The following is an 18,816-nucleotide window of genomic DNA, read 5'->3' on the forward strand; positions in this document are numbered from 1 at the left end:
TAGGTGAATATCAAGCAGGTTTCAGAGCAAACAGATCGGTAATAGACCAAATTTTTACAATGAAACAAATTTTAGCTAGCTCATATCAATTCAACCTAACATTACACATGCTGTTTATTGATTTTAGACAGGCATATGATACTATAAAAAGAAATAGAGTATTCGAAGCACTGGAATATTTTAAATTTCCACCAAAAATAGTAAGACTGACTAAATGCATACTCAATGATACTAAAAGTAAAGTCATGTTAGAAGGACGGGTTTCGGATAGCTTTATCACTAATAGAGGTCTGCGACAAGGTGACCTGTTATCAACAGATTTTTTCATTTTGATCTTAGAGAAGATTTTACGAGAGTGTAACATCTACACTAGAGGCACAATATATCATCACAGGCATCAATGCGTAGCATATGCAGATGATGTTACCTTAATAACAAGGAGACCTGCAGAATTAAGAGAAATCTTTACTAGAATAGAGAGAATGGCCAGGGAATATGGTTTAGAAATAAACGAAGAAAAAACAAAATATATGGTGATGAGGGGAAACGAAAATCATCAAGGACAGTTCTTTAAGATACAAAGCCCAAGTAAAGAATATAACTTTGAAGTTGTTAGCCAATTCGATTACTTGGGAGTGACACTAACAAATAGGAACGAAGAGAACCAAGAAATCATAAAAAGAATGGCCAAAGGTAGTAAGAGTGCTGGGAGCCTGACTAAGATACTGAGGTCGAATATAATATCCAGAACAGCAAAAAAACGAATATATACAACAGTTATCCGACCTACAGTACTCTATGCTAGCGAGACCTGGACACTAAATAAAGATATGGAAGTAAAATTAGATAGATGGGAACGAAAAATTCTTAGAAGGATATACGGAGGTGTAAAAGAGGGGAACATCTGGCGAAGAAGAACGAATGAAGAAATAATGCAAATATATGGGCAACCAAAAATAACAAGACTTGCTAAAATTCAAAGATTAAGATGGCTCGGACATATAGCAAGAATGAAGGAAGGAAGAGTTCCCAATGAATTAATAAACACGGAGGCTGGTACAAAAAGAAAAAGAGGCCGCCCCCGAAGAAAATGGCTGGAGTCGGCAAAAGAAGATCTGAAGTCGCTGCGGGTACAAGATTGGAAAAACTTAGCACAAGATAGAAAGAAATGGAAGAAAACCGTTGAAGCCTTGGGCCTTTGAGGCCTGTTGAGCTGAACTATATATCAAATCAATATCTTGGACAGAATATTGAATAAAAGTAGGTACATAAAAAGCTTTAATTAGAGCTATGTTATATTAAATTTGACCAAATAGTTTATACAAAATTAACGATTGATTTACTGAAACATTTTATTAATAAGTTTTTAGAAAATACTTTGTAGTGTTGTCCTTATTGTTTAGTATCAGCTGCTCTTCTTATTATCCCGGTTAATGTCAAGTGCTTGATAAGTTTAAAAATAAGATAAGAGGTATTTATATTTATATTTATATCCGAGGATCAATGCCAGTTAACCATAAGTGGTGTACTTCGAATGGTAGAGATGATTAGGTGAGTATTTGTCTATTATATAATGCTTTTAGATGCATTCAATATTGCCCATAGCAACAACATATTAAGTTATTTTATATTATGATTTTATTACTGTCATTAGAGTATTATTTTATCGCAAATAATTTTAATTGTTTTTTAGTCATTGTTAATACCCATTTAGAATATAAATTATAATATATTATAGAAGCATATAATAATACAGGGTGAGTCATGAGGAACTTTACATACTTCTACCATATGTAGAGTCCCTCAGGGAGCATATCATGTGGCCACTAAAAAATGTCAACTCCTCTTCTTTATTAATTAACAGGGTGATTTGTGTAATTGACCCTTTATTTCATTTTACTGTAGTGTTTATACGGCTCATTTGATTTTTTTAATTTTTGCATGATACAGTACACTACTATCAAGCATTCGACTGGTATTAGCTAAACTAAAAAATTCCAGGACTGGCTTTTTAAAAATTAATTTAGGGATTCGTATTAAATATTACACCCTGTATATATATTTTTTAAAATCCAATAAGTGATTTTCAAACTACATAAATAGCCAATGAAAACGACATATGCGACAATGTTGTCGCACTTTTATTAAATTTTTAGTGAACGATCAAATCTTACCAAAAATAGAACAACCATAATGAAGTATCAAATTATAAGGTAATTAATTTAAACAAATGTTATAAATTTCAAACATTTTAATTGAAATGATAAACTGAGTCACTGCACAACAAAAAACAGTAACTACTAACAATAACGAAGAACAATTAAAAAAAAACTAAAAATATGTACATAGTTATGATAAACCCATAAATTAGAACTGAAAAAGATACAATAATGGTAACAAAATAAAAATAATTCAAAATAGATTTTCGAAATGGAAACCTGCAGCCTGTACACATTTTTGTTGCCGAATTGTTAATTGACGTATTGAATTACGGATACTCTGGGGATCGTTTCTAATAGTATTACAACAATGTATAATTCTATCAATTAATTGTTGTCGGTTATTAATATTCACTGCGTAAACTAGTTGCTTCAATCGTCCCCAAATATGGTAATCAACGGGATTAAAATCAGGGGATCTTAAAGGCCACGAAATAGGACCTGCACGTCCTATCCACCTGTTGCCATAAACATTATTGAGATGTTGTCTCACTGCCAGTAAAAAGTGTGGGGGTGCCCCATCATGCTGAAAATACATCCCTCGGATAGCAACGTTCGCGTTGGCAAGCAAATTCGGCAAAATATTTTGTAGAAAGTTCAAATAGACCTGCCCTGTTAAAGGACCATCAAAAAAGTGAGGACCTACTAATTGGTTATTTATGACACCAATCCACACGTTAACCGAAAACCTTAACTGAGAACGACGTTCTCGAATAGCATGGGGATTTTCTTCTGCCCACACATGTGAATTTCGTGAATTATTTATCCCGTCTCTGGTAAATTGGGCTTCATCTGTAAATAGTGTCGATTGGTCGATTATTGTTAATCCATCTACAAAATTCCAACCTATCGATCTCATCTCCAGCATGTAGTCGCTGAACCATTTGAATGTGATATGGGTATAGATTATTTTTTTGTAAGACTCTACTTACTTTTGATTGAGTAACATTGAGTTCTCGACTTACTTGTCTAGTGCTTATTGTAGGGTTCATAGTAACGGCGTCCATAATGTCATCTTCCTGCGCTTCATCTACATGTCGCTTTGTTGTTCCACTAGGAAAAGTGCCATTTTCTCGCAAATAATTAAAAACTGACCCAAATGTTGGATGACTGGGAGTTCGACGATTAGGAAATCTCCTGCGATATTCTCTACTAGCAGCCCTACCATTCCCATTACAGAATCTATAAACAAATATTATGTCTGCATATTCTGTGGTCGAAAACTGATGTGGCATTTTGAACGAAAGTAACAAAAGCTCTACCAAAACTAACACAATGTACTTAACGTAGATATGACAGAAGAAATATGTATTCTTGTACACATAAATAACAATTGATAATGACAATAATGACAATGGGTATAAAATATCAAGAAACGTCAAACGGTCAACGCCAACCTTCATTTTAAACTTTTTTAGATTTATTTTTATTTAGTACAGTTGATGCAATGTATTATTATTTGACATAAAATTTTAATCATTTATAATCAACAAAAACTAACACATACAAGAGGTTTGACTTTTTAATCAATTTAATTTATTGTTTATCGAAAATAATGCCCCAATACGATCTATGAGTAAAAATTTAAAATTGAAAAACAATTGATTCTATCGTAGAGATAATACAAAGTGACAGTAAAGATGTTAATTTTCTACGTATTAGATTATGTTGTAGGAACTCATTTTAATTAAAATGTTTGAAATTTATAACATTTGTTTAAATTAATACATTATAATTTGATACTTCATTATGGTTGTTCTATTTTTGGTAAGATTTGATCGTTCACTAAAAATTTAATAAAAGTGCGACAACATTGTCGCATATGTCGTTTTCATTGGCTATTTATGTAGTTTGAAAATCACTTATTGCATTTTAAAAAAAATTTATACAAGGTGTAATATTTAATACGAATCCCTAAATTAATTTTTCCAAAGCCAGTCCTGGAATTTTTTAGTTTAGCTAATACCAGTCGAATGCTTGATAGTAGTGTACTGTATCATGCAAAAATTAAAAAAATCAAATGAGCCGTATAAACACTACAGTAAAATGAAATAAATGGTCAATTACACAAATCACCCTGTTAATTAATAAAGAAGAGGAGTTGACATTTTTTAGTGGCCACATGATATGCTCCCTGAGGGACTCTACATATGGTAGAAGTATGTAAAGTTCCTCATGACTCACCCTGTATATGATAAATGTTTTGAGGTTTGTTCTGATGATCTTCACAAAAATAATAAAATTAGAATAGAGTTTTCTTGTATAAAATCTTCTTCTCCTTCTTCCTTCTTGTATGTAGTTTCTTCTTCAATATTAGCCTCCTAAATTGTTTAAATTATCGCACCATCTTTTTCTTGGTCTGCCAATACTTCTTCGTCCATTTGGTGACTTATTTCGTGCTATTCGTACTATCCTATCCTATGCCATTCTAGTAATGTCTTCGTTCCACTCCTGTTTCCGTTTTGTCACCCATCCCATATTGCATGCTCTTCTAAAGTTTTCGCTTCTCTCCCTATCCATCAGACTTTACCCTGATATTCGTCGAAGTATTTTCATCTCTGTTATTTCTAGTAGTCGTCTCGTTTTAGGTGTGACAGGTCTTGTCTCCGCCGTGTAAGTATAGGTCTAATTGCTACTTTATAGATTCTTGTTTTTGTGTCTTGTCTTCGGTGTTTGTTCTTCCAGATTATGTCATTAAGATATCCCGCCGCTTTACTTGGTTTTAACCTTTGTTTGTCGTACTTCTTCTTCAACATCTCCGGAATTAGTTATATCTATTCCCAGATATCTAAACCGTGTTTCCTGCTTTATTATTTTCCCATCAATTTTGATTTCGATTTAAATTTCTTGCTTCCGTAAAAGTTAAATTCTCCTCAGCCATTTTCTTCTTTATTTCACTTTGTTTTATATATGTTGGACAAGATTTAGAGATAGATTTATGTGAATTTGTTTTACAATAAATACAACAATTATCCTGTGGATCCCGACATGAATGAGTTTCATCTTTTGTTTTACCACAGTTTATGCAAAGAGCCACTGTTTTACGACACTGCTACGCTACCTGACTATATTTAAGACACCGGTAACATTGTGTAACACTGTGAATATAAGGTTCAACTGGACCAGATACAGAATTAATAAAGATATTTGAGGGTAGCATGTTACCCTCGAATGTAACTATGACTGTTTGTCGAGGGATAAATATTGTTTCTCCATCAGAAATAATCTTTCGCTTGATTCTCCGAATCTCAGTATAGACTAGGCGGGATCTGTAGAAATTCAGACCATAATGGACATTTTCCATAGGAAGCTATTTTTTGCTGGAATCCCTTCAGGATGTGCCCAATATCGATAATTACGATATGCGCCAGTCGCAAACCCTGCGCTAAATTTTTTATTTAACAAAATCTAAAAACAATTGAAAATTTCTCGTTTTATTGCTCCTATTTTCGTTTATAATTCGGAAAATATTGATCCTAGAGAAAAAATTATAAGAAGTTGAAAGTTTCGTTATTCAATTTTACACAATATTTCGTTAGCTAGAAATTAAAAATTTAATGTTTGTTGTCGAAAAAATAGCAATAATTGGAAAAAAAGTACAAAAAAATAAAGTTAATCCTTTAAATGTTTTCGACTTTCTAAACTTGACTTACAAGCTCCATATTCCGCCTAGAAACACTTTTTAATATGTTTATAACGTGTACTAAATTTTGTTAAGATCGGTTCTATAGGTTTTGCATAATAATTTTGCAATCCAGCCTACTGGAAAAAAAATCTCAAATTTTCAAATTCATAGTAGGCCCTAAATAAGGTCCTCAGATAGTTGCAATTTTTTTTACACATAAAGGAAAGCTCAAACTTAAAAAAACTTTTTATAAAATTCAAATCGGTTAACTAGGAGAGCCTAGAAATTTTTTAAAAGTTTTAAACATTTTTTAGGCTTATAAACAAATTGAATAACTTTACGAGCTTTAAACATATCAGGTTGTAAGGTTGTGATACAACCTCAGCATTTTTTTATCAAGGGAAAAGCAAAATTGTTAAATTGTTTTCAACAAATAATGATATATCGCAAGAAGCAACCATTTTTAATGAAAAAAGTGCCACTAAGGAAGAAATTCAACGCAGCGGATGTAAAATTATATCGGCATTGTATATGGGCCACTCAAAGTGCGATTTTACATTGAATAAAATTCGCTACTTGTGCTTTAAAAAAGGTTGCAAAAATAAAAATTTTCCTTTGGTCATGCTCCACCAACACAATCTGCAGCTGAGCAACACTCGCTTCGTGTATATTTCCAAGTACAGCAGTGGCTTGGAAATAACCTGAATGCTACTTTTTTTTAAAGAAGCGTCTTTTAATGTTCTTTAAGTTATTAAATTTTGAAATTGATATGTTTAAAGCTCGTAAAGTTATTCAATTTGTTTATAAGCCTAATATTAATAAAAAATGTTTAAAAGTTTAAAAAATTTTCTAGGCTCTCCTAGTGAAGTGATTTGAATTTTACAGAAAGCGTTTGAAAGTTTGAGTATTTCTTTATGTATAAAAAAATTTGCAACTATCTGAGGACCTTATTTAGGGCCTACTATAAATTTGAAAATTTGCGATTTTTTTCCAGTAGGCTGGGTTGCAAAATTATTATGCAAAACCTATCCGACCGATCTTAACAAAATTTAGCAATCGTTTTAAAAATACTAAAAGGTTTTTCTAGGCGAAAGATGGAGCTTGTAAGTCAAGTTTAGAAAGTCGAAAACATTTAAAGGATTACTTCATTTTTTTGTATTTTTTTTTCCAATTATTGCTATTTTTTCAAAAATAAACATTAAATTTTTAATTTCTAGCTAACAAAATATTATGTAAAATTGAATAAAAAAACTTTTAACTCCTTATAATTTTTTCTCTAGGATCAATATTTTCTGAATTATAAACGAAAATAAGAGCAAAAACATGAGAAATTTTCAATTGTTTTCAGATTTTGTTAAATAAAAAATTTAGCATAGGATTTGCGACTGGCGCATATCGCGATTATCGATATTGGACACATCCTGAAGGGATTCCAGCAAAAAAATAGATCCCGCCTAGACTAGTAATAGTTACCGCAGATAGAAAATTTGTAAAAAGATATTGCTCATCAAAAGAAGTATCAACATTCTTAACAACACCCTTCCTCGATAATAAATTATTTGGAATATAAACAATTAAATTTTCGTTTTTTAATTGATCATTAGCCACTAGTTTATTGGCGTCTTTAATTGTTTTTATTTGAACCCTTAACTGAAACCCTTTAACTGAACCCAGTAAAAGTCCTACTAAAAATCGTACATAATCGTATCTATAGAAAGTGCGAAACAATCATCGGAGACGATCAGTTTGGATTCAGAGCAGGCATGGGAACGAGAGAAGCCCTGTTCAGTTTACTAGTTCTCGCCCAAAAATGCTACGACCAACAGAAAGATATATTTATATGCTTTATAGACTTCGAAAAAGCATTTGATAGAGTAAGACACGACCTACTATTAGAACGTTTGCAAGAAGTCGGTTTAGATGGAAAAGACATCAAATTCTTAAAAAACTTGTACTGGAACCAAAACGCCAGAGTTAGGATCGAAGGTTCCACATCCGCAGAAGTAGAAATTAGGAGGGGAGTTAGACAAGGATGTGTTCTGTCGCCTCTGCTGTTTAATCTTTACTCCGAGTTTCTATTTAAAGAAGCATTGGAGGATTCCAAGGATGGAGTCAAGGTGAATGGAGTAAATATCAACAGTATCAGATACGCCGATGATACAGTGTTAATTGCGGATTCCGACGTAGATCTACAACGACTCATCGACAAGACCAACTCGACCTGTGAGCAATTTGGTATGAAAATAAACATTAAAAAAACCAAAGTGATGTCAATCCGAAAAAACCAAAACGTACCTCAACCTTGCACAATAAATGGGCACATTTTAGAACAGGTCAATAGATTTAAGTACCTGGGATGTTGGATCGATAGCATCCTAAATCCTGATCTAGAAATAAGATCGAGAATAGAACAGGCCAGAAAATCTTTCGAAAAAATAAAAAAACTGCTTTGTGATTCTCGAATAAAACTCGAAATTCGACTACGTTTATCAAAATGCTACGTCTGGTCGACTCTTCTATATGCAGTTGAAACGTGGACCCTAAAAACATCAACCGTAAATAAATTGGAGGCCTTTGAAATGTGGATCTACCGGAGAATGCTCAAAATTTCATGGACATCGCATACCTCAAACGAAGAAGTGCTGCATAGAATAGGCAAGGAAAGAGAACTTTTTAACACAGTAAAAGTTAGAAAAACATCATACCTAGGCCACATACTGAGAAATAATAAGTACCAATATGCCCAACTTATAGTGAAAGGAAAAATCGAGGGAAAGAGAGGCCTAGGAAGGAAAAGACTATCATGGCTCAGAAACATCCGACAATGGACAGGGCTAAATTTTGAACAGCTAATAAGAACAGCTGAAGATAGAGAAGATTTTAAAATTGTAGTAGCCAACCTCCATTGAGGAGAGGGCACTTTAAGAAGAAGAAGAATTGAACCCTAATTCTGTTTTTGCCTACTCTATCAATTCTTACAATATTTTGAATATTTAATTTTTTATGTAAAATATGACCGACTGCGATAGGATGTAATTTACCTATATTTTGATTATTGGTATTTTCAATAAATACGTAGACAAAATCTGAATACAGGTTTGGTTTTTGTAGATTGAAAACCTTACTTTTTTGCTTGCTATCTAAAGGTGTGTCCTATTGCACTTAATAAAATATTTTATGTTTTATAAAGCTAGATAATTTTATCAAAATATCAAATTTGGTTCGAATCACCTAAAATACCTATTAAGCGATAATTAGATTTTAATGAGAATTCGATAAATGTTAATTATTATTTAGCAAAGAAAATTATTTTTACCACATCCGCACTCCACAGAGGTTAAAATAAGACAGTAATAAAAGCTTCTGTAAGGATAATAATATGTTTTATATTTTCAGGTACGCCATACTACTGGTTATTTTGGCAACCACAGCCACAGCCATTGACAAAACAGTCTTCAAAAGCTGTTCCGAACGACCATTTTGCAAGTAAGTACAACAAATTTCTCCGTTTAACTTTTTTTTTATTAACAACGATATTTCAGGCGTCTCCGTAACTATGTTGTCGATGATAAATCCAAATATTCAGCCGATGTTTATTCTTCATCTATCAAAGACAACATATTGACGGTACCTTTAAAGAACGAAAATGGCGACAACTTGAACCTACTGCTCTCTATGTTTGAAGGCAACAAAATAAGGATTAAGGTTGAAGACCCAAATAGCAAAAGATTTGAGCTTGGAGATATCGTCATCATCGAAGAACTGAAAGAGTTACCGTAAGTTAATAATTTGGTTGACTAAGACCATAACACAGTAAATTTATAACTTTTTTTAATTAAACGTACAAATATATTCATCCCTCCAAACTCCTTAAATTCTAATTGTCTTATATATAGTTCGCCTTAGTCTTTGATACACTTAAAGAGCCCTGAGGTATTCTCTTAACGTCATTACATCCACAGCGCTTCTTCGGTTCGATCAGGAGCGTAGCAAGGCTGCTGTAACACTATTTTCATATTAACCACAAAAACTATTAAAATATTACAATTATTTGTGGTAGTATTTTACATACCTCTTTACTAATTTTTACCCATCTATCATTAATTTCCCAGATTGGTAAGTGACACTTTGGATGGTACAGATGGTAGCCTATTAGTGACTCCTCAAGACGAATCTATTCCTTATCAAGTGATTATTGATGCTGGACCACCACTAACCATAACTTTCTACTACCAAGGATTGAAACAAGTTGTCTTAGATGGTGAAAGATTAGTATATGAGAGCGTAAGTTAACCTAATTTAACATTACACAAAAATATGTCAATGTATTCTAAATCCAGCTTAATTTGTTTTATTATTTTTTTAGACCGATGACAGTAAAGCATTTACTTTCAAAGCAGACTTCCCTGAAGCTGATAGACTATACGGGCTACTGGACCACGCCTGGAATTTGGCTTTGGGAGACACCAACAACGGTACAGCTGAATCTGGAGATCCCCTTCGTCTTAGAAATTCTGATTCTTGGGGATACGAAGCCAATTCACCAATGGCCCTGTATGGAGCCAGACCAGTGGTGTATGGACATTCGTAAGTATCCAGGCGATTTCTATATCACAGCTTTATAATACATTAAAATATATTAATTTAACCAATCTCATTGTGTTTCAGTGAAAACAAAACTACTTTTCAGAAATAAAGATATCTTAGTTTAAATATTTATTTACTTAACGATAAAAAACAATTTTTTTAGCTTTCATTGACTTTATTCAAAGTTTCCTTAGTAGTAGTCTTATTATAGTAAACATTAATATTCGAAATGGTACAATTACTGAAATTAAAGGAAGATATTGATAAATGATTATCTGCTGTATAGAATTTTGACAAATTTATATTTAAGTCTTCTTGGACCTCTGTAAATTCTGTGATAGAAGAAGTTAAATTCTGGTGGAGTTAATTTAAACTCTTCGTCAATATCCATCCTTTGATTTTTTAAATACACAGAATTTTAAACAATAAAGTAAATAATGACATCCAATGACAGATAGTACTAACAGCGGCTACTTAATTTTAAATTAATTTTTTAGTGGGAATATAAATAGGTATATGTTTGGTTGCCTACACCACAGGTCACTGCCAATCACAGAGCGTTTAATTTATGCAAGCAATGTATGTTGTGTTGCCTATAATGAAATCGTTCATTAATAGAAAATCATTCATTAATAGTGGTCATTAATCAATGATTTTGAGGGTGTTAAAATTGATCATAAATGGACAGTCGACGGAAAAATATATTAATTTAACTAATATCATGGTGTTTCAGTGAAAACAAAACCTCTGGTATCTTCCTACATAACGCAGCTGAACAATGGATAGACGCTTCTTCTGGCTCAGATGAGAAAGACCCATCAGTTTATTTCATCGTAGAAAGAGCAGCATTTGATTTATTTGTCCTTCTAGGACCTTCCCCAAAAGAAATCGTTAGGCAGTTCACGGGACTAACAGGCAAAGCACATTTACCTCAGGTAATTTATATATCTTTTATTCTACCACTGGAGTTTTAATTAAATGGTAACCAATAACAAGATCAAATACTGTATTTAAATCAATGTTTTATATTTGTTAATATGACTATTAAATTTTTAGATCTGGGCACTCGGTTACCACCAGTGCAGATTTTCCTACAAATCCCAAGACGACGTAAAAGACGTAGTAGCTCGTTTGGACGAAAACGATTTCCCCTGGGACGCCATTTGGTTAGACGGTGACCACACAGATGACTACAAATGGTTCCACTGGAACCACACCACCTATACCGATCCCGTTGAGCTACAACAAAACATTTCTGCTACCGGAAGGGTCTGCGTTTCAATCTCCGATCCCCACATCAAAGTCGACGATGATTACGATGTCTATGCTGGAGGTAAAGGCAAATATTTCACCAAATGGGCAAATGGAAGTGAATATGTTGGTAAGATGTAAAATTACACTATTGGTGTGTTATAAAATTTATATTTATGTTTGTGTTTAGCTGATTGTTGGCCTGGAGCATCTAGCTGGATCGACTATTTAAACCCTGAGGCCGCTGACTATTACTCGACTTGGTTTTCTTTTGAAAAATTCAACGGTAGTACTCCAACGTTGGCTGGAATCTGGAACGACATGAATGAACCTGCTGTATTTGATGATAGTACCGAAAAGACTATGCCATGGGAAGTACAACATTATGGAGGTGTCGAACACGGAGATATTCATAATATCTATGGTCTTCTTCATGTAAGTAATATTCCTAGTTAGATTTTTACAGCATATCTTTATGTAAAAACCATTGCAACATTTATTAAACTTCTGATTTTAGGTCAAATCTACCCACAAAGGTCTACTGGACAGGGACCAAAATCAAAAGCGTCCTTTCGTTCTAACCAGATCCAACTTCGCAGGATCCCAAAGATACGCCGCTATGTGGACCGGTGATAACAGCGCCACCTGGGAACACTTTGCCAACTCCATTTCAGAATGCATGAACGCCAATATGCTGGGAATGGTATTCTGCGGAGCTGATATCGGAGGTTTTATTGGTGATCCGTCCGATGAACTTTTACAAAGATGGTATCAGGTAAATATTGGAAGCTACATATTTTATCCAAGCAGAAACCTGACAAATTTTGTGTTTAGGGAGCAGTTTGGACTCCTTTCTTTAGAGGACACTCCAGCAGAGAGAGCAAACGACGTGAGCCATACCTATTTTCCAAAGAAGTTCAAGATGTTATCAGAAATGCTTTAAGACTACGTTATCGACATATTCCAACTATATACACCCTCTTCTACGAACACACAGTTACAGGAGATCCTATCATCACCCCACTTTATTACCAATATCCAGGACTTAACGACAGAGATACTCAAACAATGATTGGTTAGTTGCATCATAATATTACCATCATATTTACTTCATTTGTAATTTATTTTTTAACTTTTTATTGTTTTCCTCTCACCAGAAACTATTAATTCTGATACTTAATCTATTATCCTTTAGGTACTGATATAATGTCAGTTGCTGTCACCAAACCTGGTGTAAAATCTGTGGAAGTCTATTTCCCTGGTGGCTACTCTGATACTGACCCCTTCGACAAAAACACCGACTTCTGGTATAGAGTTGATAAATACCAATTCTCCCAATTTAGAGCTGGACTTGTTGAGCAGGTCGAAGTTGACATCGATAGCGTAAGTAGTTTCTAATATATTTAAAGTACGGGAAAACCGTCTAAACGTAAAAAGATCCTGATACATGCTGGCAAACACAAACCTTCAGTTTGTGAGCTGTTGATATATTCAAAATATTATAATTTACAGCTTTTTTACTGAAGCAAAAGAGAACAACACTAGAACCTTGTACAAGCCATAATCTTGATTATAAAAACAATAGTATGATTACTTTATTAACTGAAATAGCTGGCATGGCTTTAGAAAACTCTGTTCTGTAAAATGGAGACGTGAGCTTCACAAAAGCAAGCGATCTTCTTCCTCTTGATGTGCCTATCCGTTACGAATATTGGCGATCATCATGGCAATCTTTATTTTATCTGCAGCAGCGCGGAAAAGCTGCACAGATGTAGTATTGAACAAACTGATGCTTAAAGTTAAAATCGAGCCAAAAAAATGAACATTTATACGTTTTTTTTTATTTAATTGTTTAATATTTTATACAATTCTGTTCAATTTTTTAGTCGCCAGTATTCTACAGAGCTGGAAGCATCATCTTCAATCTTGACACCCCTCGAAAATCAATAGTTGAGGCCAAGGATGACTTCTACTCGATATATGTCAACGTTGATAGAGTAAGTAAATAAAAAACATATATTTTTATTCTATGTGCTATAACGAGGTAGGACTATTAAGTAATTTTTGATTTTTAGAGGAATTCAGCTAAGGGTCGTCTATACAAAGACGATTTGTACAGCTTTAATTACCAAAAGAAGAACTACTATTATAGTGAAGCCGAATGGGTTCCAGAATCTGAAAAGTTGCTGATAAAGTGAGTTTTCTTGTGCTTTTAATATCTTCTAAACCAGATCAAGACTTTATTTGCTATTGGACTATATTTTTTAATATTACTCATAATACAATCTAAATTTAATCCATTTAACTTGTAGTTTTTGTCCAATTTTATCATACCGTGGCCTTAAGTGCCTTTTCATAAACCCATTGCTATATTGTGCGATTCTGCTAGTCATAAGACAAGTTCGGTATTCTGCTTTAATTCTCCTTGGACGCTATTCGTCCTTAGCCTACTGCTCCCGAATTTTCTCAGCTAATACAATACTAGCCTCTTTCCGTTTCTTTCTTTGTTCCTCTTCAATCTTTCTTCTAGCTTGCATTTCATATTTATGCCCATTGTTTTTTTCTCACGCTTTCAGTCTGCTGTTCTCGTCTTTCTTTAGTTTTCTCTGTTTTTAAATAATATCAGAGGATACTCTGTGTCTAGATTAAAATATTTCTAAGCTTAGTTCTTCTGTGTTCATACTTTTTTCTTACTATGCAATATTTGTCCAAAACCTGTTTTGAACAAAGCGTCGACAATTCTATAAAAAGTGATTCCTTTTGACTAGATTTCTCATTCTATCATTTTTATTGCTCTCTTGAGTTTATTTTTTATTTCTTGTATCTTGTTTATTTATAATGTACTCACAGTTTAGTTAAAGTAATTAAGTGTCTTAAGTTTTGGTACATGTAGTACCCAAAGTACCACACTGATCACAAAGTGCTTAATACGCTGTTACTTTAAGATTAAAAGATTTTTCAAGTTATATATAGAAATTATTTCTCTTTTACAGGACAATAAGCGGAGTACCTGATCAAAGCATGATCGTATTTTTCACTAGAGTTGTAGTACATGAACTGCTTTATTCTGAAACAGGTAAGTTTTGCTTTAACTTTCAATAAACGTTAAAATAAACCGAGGAAAAAAAAACAAGAAAATTCCATGTCACCAAAAAAAAATTATTTTTTTGTCTTTATAGTGGACTATAAAGAGATATAAAAACTATCGAAAACATCTACCAAAACACCAAAATGGTCAACAAAAGTCAGAATAGATGGACAATTTACAAAACCTATAGAAATGGGCAGCCAAATAAGACAAAGGGATTCATTGAGCCCCATGCTCTTCAATTTGATCATGGATGAAATCATCAAAAGCGTAAACAAAGGAAGAGAATAGAGAATGAGAAACAAAACAATGAAAATACCAGACGTAATATTGCTAGTCCAAGAAGAAGATAGTCTTCAAAGGCTGGTCCACAAATTTAACATAAAAGCAAAGGAATTTATTATGACAATCTCATCTCAGAAAACTAAAACAATAGTATTCAGCAAAGATGTAAAGATGTAAAATAGAAATTCATGGCATCCGTATTAAACAAGATCGACCAATTACCAGAATATGCAAAAGACTTATGCATACGTTGAAAGAAATGGCTAGAGATGGAGATCTTTATCCATCCAGGAGGTCAGGACTGAAGAGACAGCCTTCGAGTGCTCCCTACAACCAAAATATTTTCTAAAATGGCACTTCCTGTGGTGAAACACTTTTAAATTAAAGATTTATTTATTTATTCAATCAAAACGTAAAAAGACATCTAGTTTTTTTATTAATCTTCATTATTTTTTAGGTGAACTACAAATCAAGAAAACAATGTTTACGAAAACCGCAGGTGGAACTCCTCTTCATGAAATTGATATAGTCAAAGCATTAAGAGAGGGAAATGGAACTTTAGAACTTAGCTTTTAATTTAATGTAGTATTTTGTCAATAATATATGTTTTACCATAAAAAATTCTAAAAATTAATCCGTTTTATTTCATAATATTTTTGAAGCGAAGCTTCTGTACTAGCGTTGTATTATTTTTTTTCTCTGCGTTAAAATACAGAGGCGAGAGTTAGAGAACTAGTACCACGAGTACAAGGTGTCACGGGTAGCGTCATTGAATAGAGGATCTTGACATCGATTCACTAGTCTCGATCAATTCGTTTCTAGTCATCATATTACTCTAAGCAGGTTTAAAATAACGAGTGTGGCAGTCCAGTGGGACTACCGGTAGAAGTTATACTTCTATACACGCGTTCGCCGTTACAAATTTATATGGGAGTCAATCTGCACAATCATTACATATGTAATGCTATAGGTAAGAGAGAGCAGAAAGAGAAAAAGAATTAGGTATATAGGTATATGGTGCATCGCTAGCTGTATATAAACATTTGACCTGTAATAGGAGTGTAGTAAATGAAGTATTGAATCAATATTTTAATAAAAATATATATTTTTATTTTCATATATGTATAAAAGGAGTTGAATGCAAAAAAAATGTTTGCACATACTCTGCAGTAAAATTTATTGTTTATTTTGTTATTAATATAAAAATACAATACAACACACTGCAACATAATTCAATATAATAATACAATACAAATTAAAATGCAATATTCATAGGTATTTAAAAATGACAATATACATAACATACTTACGCATATGTTTAATTTTCCATGATAATAATATTAATAAAAAAAAATAATATTAATAAATATTAAATATATTTACAAAAGGAACATTTTTATTCTCTAGAGAGAAAGAGAGATAAAATATATCTTGTCTCTCTCTTACTCATATCCTACATATGTAATGATTTCACCGATTCACTCCCGTACAAATGTCCAATGTCGAACGCGCGTATAGAAGTATAACTTCAATAAATAACAAAATATAGACATTCAATGAGAAGTAAAAAATTAAAAGAATATCTGTCACTAAAAGATTCAATTCGTAACGATTGTCAAAATTAAATAAAAGTCATAAATGTCATTCAAAAGATGGCATCTATAACCCATTCAGAAAAGTTCTGAAGGTCAGCAACAACCCCTATTTGAAGACTTACGTTGCCATGCAGGATATCTGCTAAATCTTTAACATCACAACAAAAACAAATTTTATAACTTTTTAAGGGGTTTTACTATGATAGTTAGCGGCTAGACTCATGTATACTTGGTAATTTTACATTGATGATGGACTCTTTAGTCCGAAAACTTTCTGTGATGAAGCATGATTGGGTATATTAAACATATACCTTTTATAAAGGATTTTTTCTCAGATACCTTAATCGGTACTTTTGCGTCAAGTTACAATCCCGTAGTTCAAAGATGAATTATTTAGTTTTTTCGTCTTTCGCCAGTATTTTTTTGAAGAATAATTTTCTAAAGTACACAAGCTATTACAAATTTTATTAACCAGTACAGTTTCAACAGCGGAAGTAAAGGAAAGTTTCGGCATCAAAATACGAGGAAGCGTTAAAATCCCGGGATTTTTGAAGTACATAGCTGTTGCAATGTGTTATTCTACTGAGGCTACAAAGATACCGTATTTCTCTTTTTAGTAGTTAAAAATAAAACTTACTTAAACTACTTAAAAATAAAAACCTGGACCAACTCTAATTTTTTCTCTTTTAACGTGGATAAAGGGTCAATTGTGGCCTAAGTGCTGTGAAACTGAACTCGCCCTCCCTACTCTATAGATACAGATACGTATATACGGTTGCCTTTCATCTTATGCACATATCTTATTATATTTTTTTCCTTTGCTGCGAGCCATGCCGATACCTTCTACCTTTATTTTACTATTAACTCACATTAACCTTTTTCTTGTTGTTTGCAACTTTCTAGCCGTTTAGTATTCCTTTTCTGAGGTAGCTTAGCTTCCTCCGTGGAAATGTTAGTTGTTGCTTTGGAAACCTCAGAGTCTTCTAAAAAACACAGTCTGCCACAAATTGGTCTCATTGCTCCTGTAGTGATCCTTTCCCAAGTTAACATGCTTCTTTTCTAACTTGGCTGCACCGTACTGAAGACGACCATTAGAAATACGTATATACGGTTGTCTTCCATCTTATACAAATATTTTATTATATTTTTTTAAGGCTCATACTAAACTTTGTCTATTTTATGACATTTTTTATATACTTTTTTTAACTTTCTGGCAGGATATCCATGCCTTTTTCAAGAAATATTATTTACTAAAAAATACTTTATCAAGAAATATAATAAGGTTTAAAAAGAGTTTTTGACGAACCAAAAATGTAAGACGATTGCGAAAAAGTACACAATTTAACATCAAAATTAAAATACTAGTAATAGCGTAAGAGAGACTCACTAAGTCATTACACGCATTTATTGCATTAATATATATATTTTTAATTTCTATAGACTCTAGGAGTCCATGACTTTTTTCTGTTCTATTCAGTTTTTAAGATCTTAGTTTTGTCACAATCAAATTTATGTTCCTTTTCGTTTTCATCTTTTGTGAGGACTATTGATTTTTATTGTAATATTTGTGAAAAAGTATTCTTAAGTTAAAAAGTTGACTGGTTTGTCCAATATATACCCCATCTTAATTTGAGCCGGCAATTTCATATACGACATTTGATTTTTTAATTGAGTGGATTTCGTTTTTAGTTTTGTAAATTTCATTTTTAAAAGATTGTGCCCTTTATAAGCAAGTGTAAGTGTGTTCTGATAGCCATTTTATATAGGCAACAGACATATAATTCTTCTTTACGATGTTATTTTTATTGTTATTGTAAAATTTATTTATTCGTGACTTGAAAGTGTTTTCCATGAGGTGATGTGGGTATGAATTAAATGCTTTTCTTACGGTCTGAGGTCTATTGATAGGATTAGATAATCTGACAGCTCTGTTGGTGAGGCCGATAACTACAGATTTCTTTGGGACAAGGAATTTTGGGACTCGACGACCAGGTTTTTTTGGTGAACGATGAAGTAGTTATTCTATGTAAAGTCAGGCCCAAAAAATTTATTTGACAATTTTTTTCAACTTCCAATGTGAATTTTAGTTTTTGGTGGAAGTTATTAAATTAATTTATCCATTTTATCCTTAGAGTTTCTTCGCAATATAATTTTGAGCTGAAGCCG

At 32.7% G+C, this 18,816-nt stretch overlaps 1 protein-coding gene across 1 annotated transcript; it reads left to right on the forward strand.

The window, feature by feature from the left end:
* The first annotated feature begins 1,410 nt into the window (after positions 1-1,410).
* Positions 1,411-15,689, forward strand: LOC140449158 (neutral alpha-glucosidase C-like). Its single transcript, XM_072542307.1, has 15 exons — positions 1,411-1,551; positions 9,241-9,330; positions 9,387-9,620; positions 9,957-10,128; positions 10,211-10,431; positions 11,165-11,366; positions 11,488-11,812; positions 11,873-12,117; positions 12,200-12,457; positions 12,517-12,757; positions 12,878-13,065; positions 13,569-13,679; positions 13,758-13,876; positions 14,676-14,758; positions 15,513-15,689. Exons 1-15 carry the CDS (start codon positions 1,535-1,537, stop codon positions 15,629-15,631), a joined length of 2,625 nt encoding a protein of 874 aa, XP_072398408.1. The 5' UTR covers positions 1,411-1,534; the 3' UTR covers positions 15,632-15,689.
* The last annotated feature ends 3,127 nt before the right edge of the window (positions 15,690-18,816 follow it).

Source organism: Diabrotica undecimpunctata, chromosome 8, assembly GCF_040954645.1.
Source record: "Diabrotica undecimpunctata isolate CICGRU chromosome 8, icDiaUnde3, whole genome shotgun sequence".
Taxonomy (NCBI): Eukaryota; Metazoa; Arthropoda; class Insecta; order Coleoptera; family Chrysomelidae; genus Diabrotica; species Diabrotica undecimpunctata.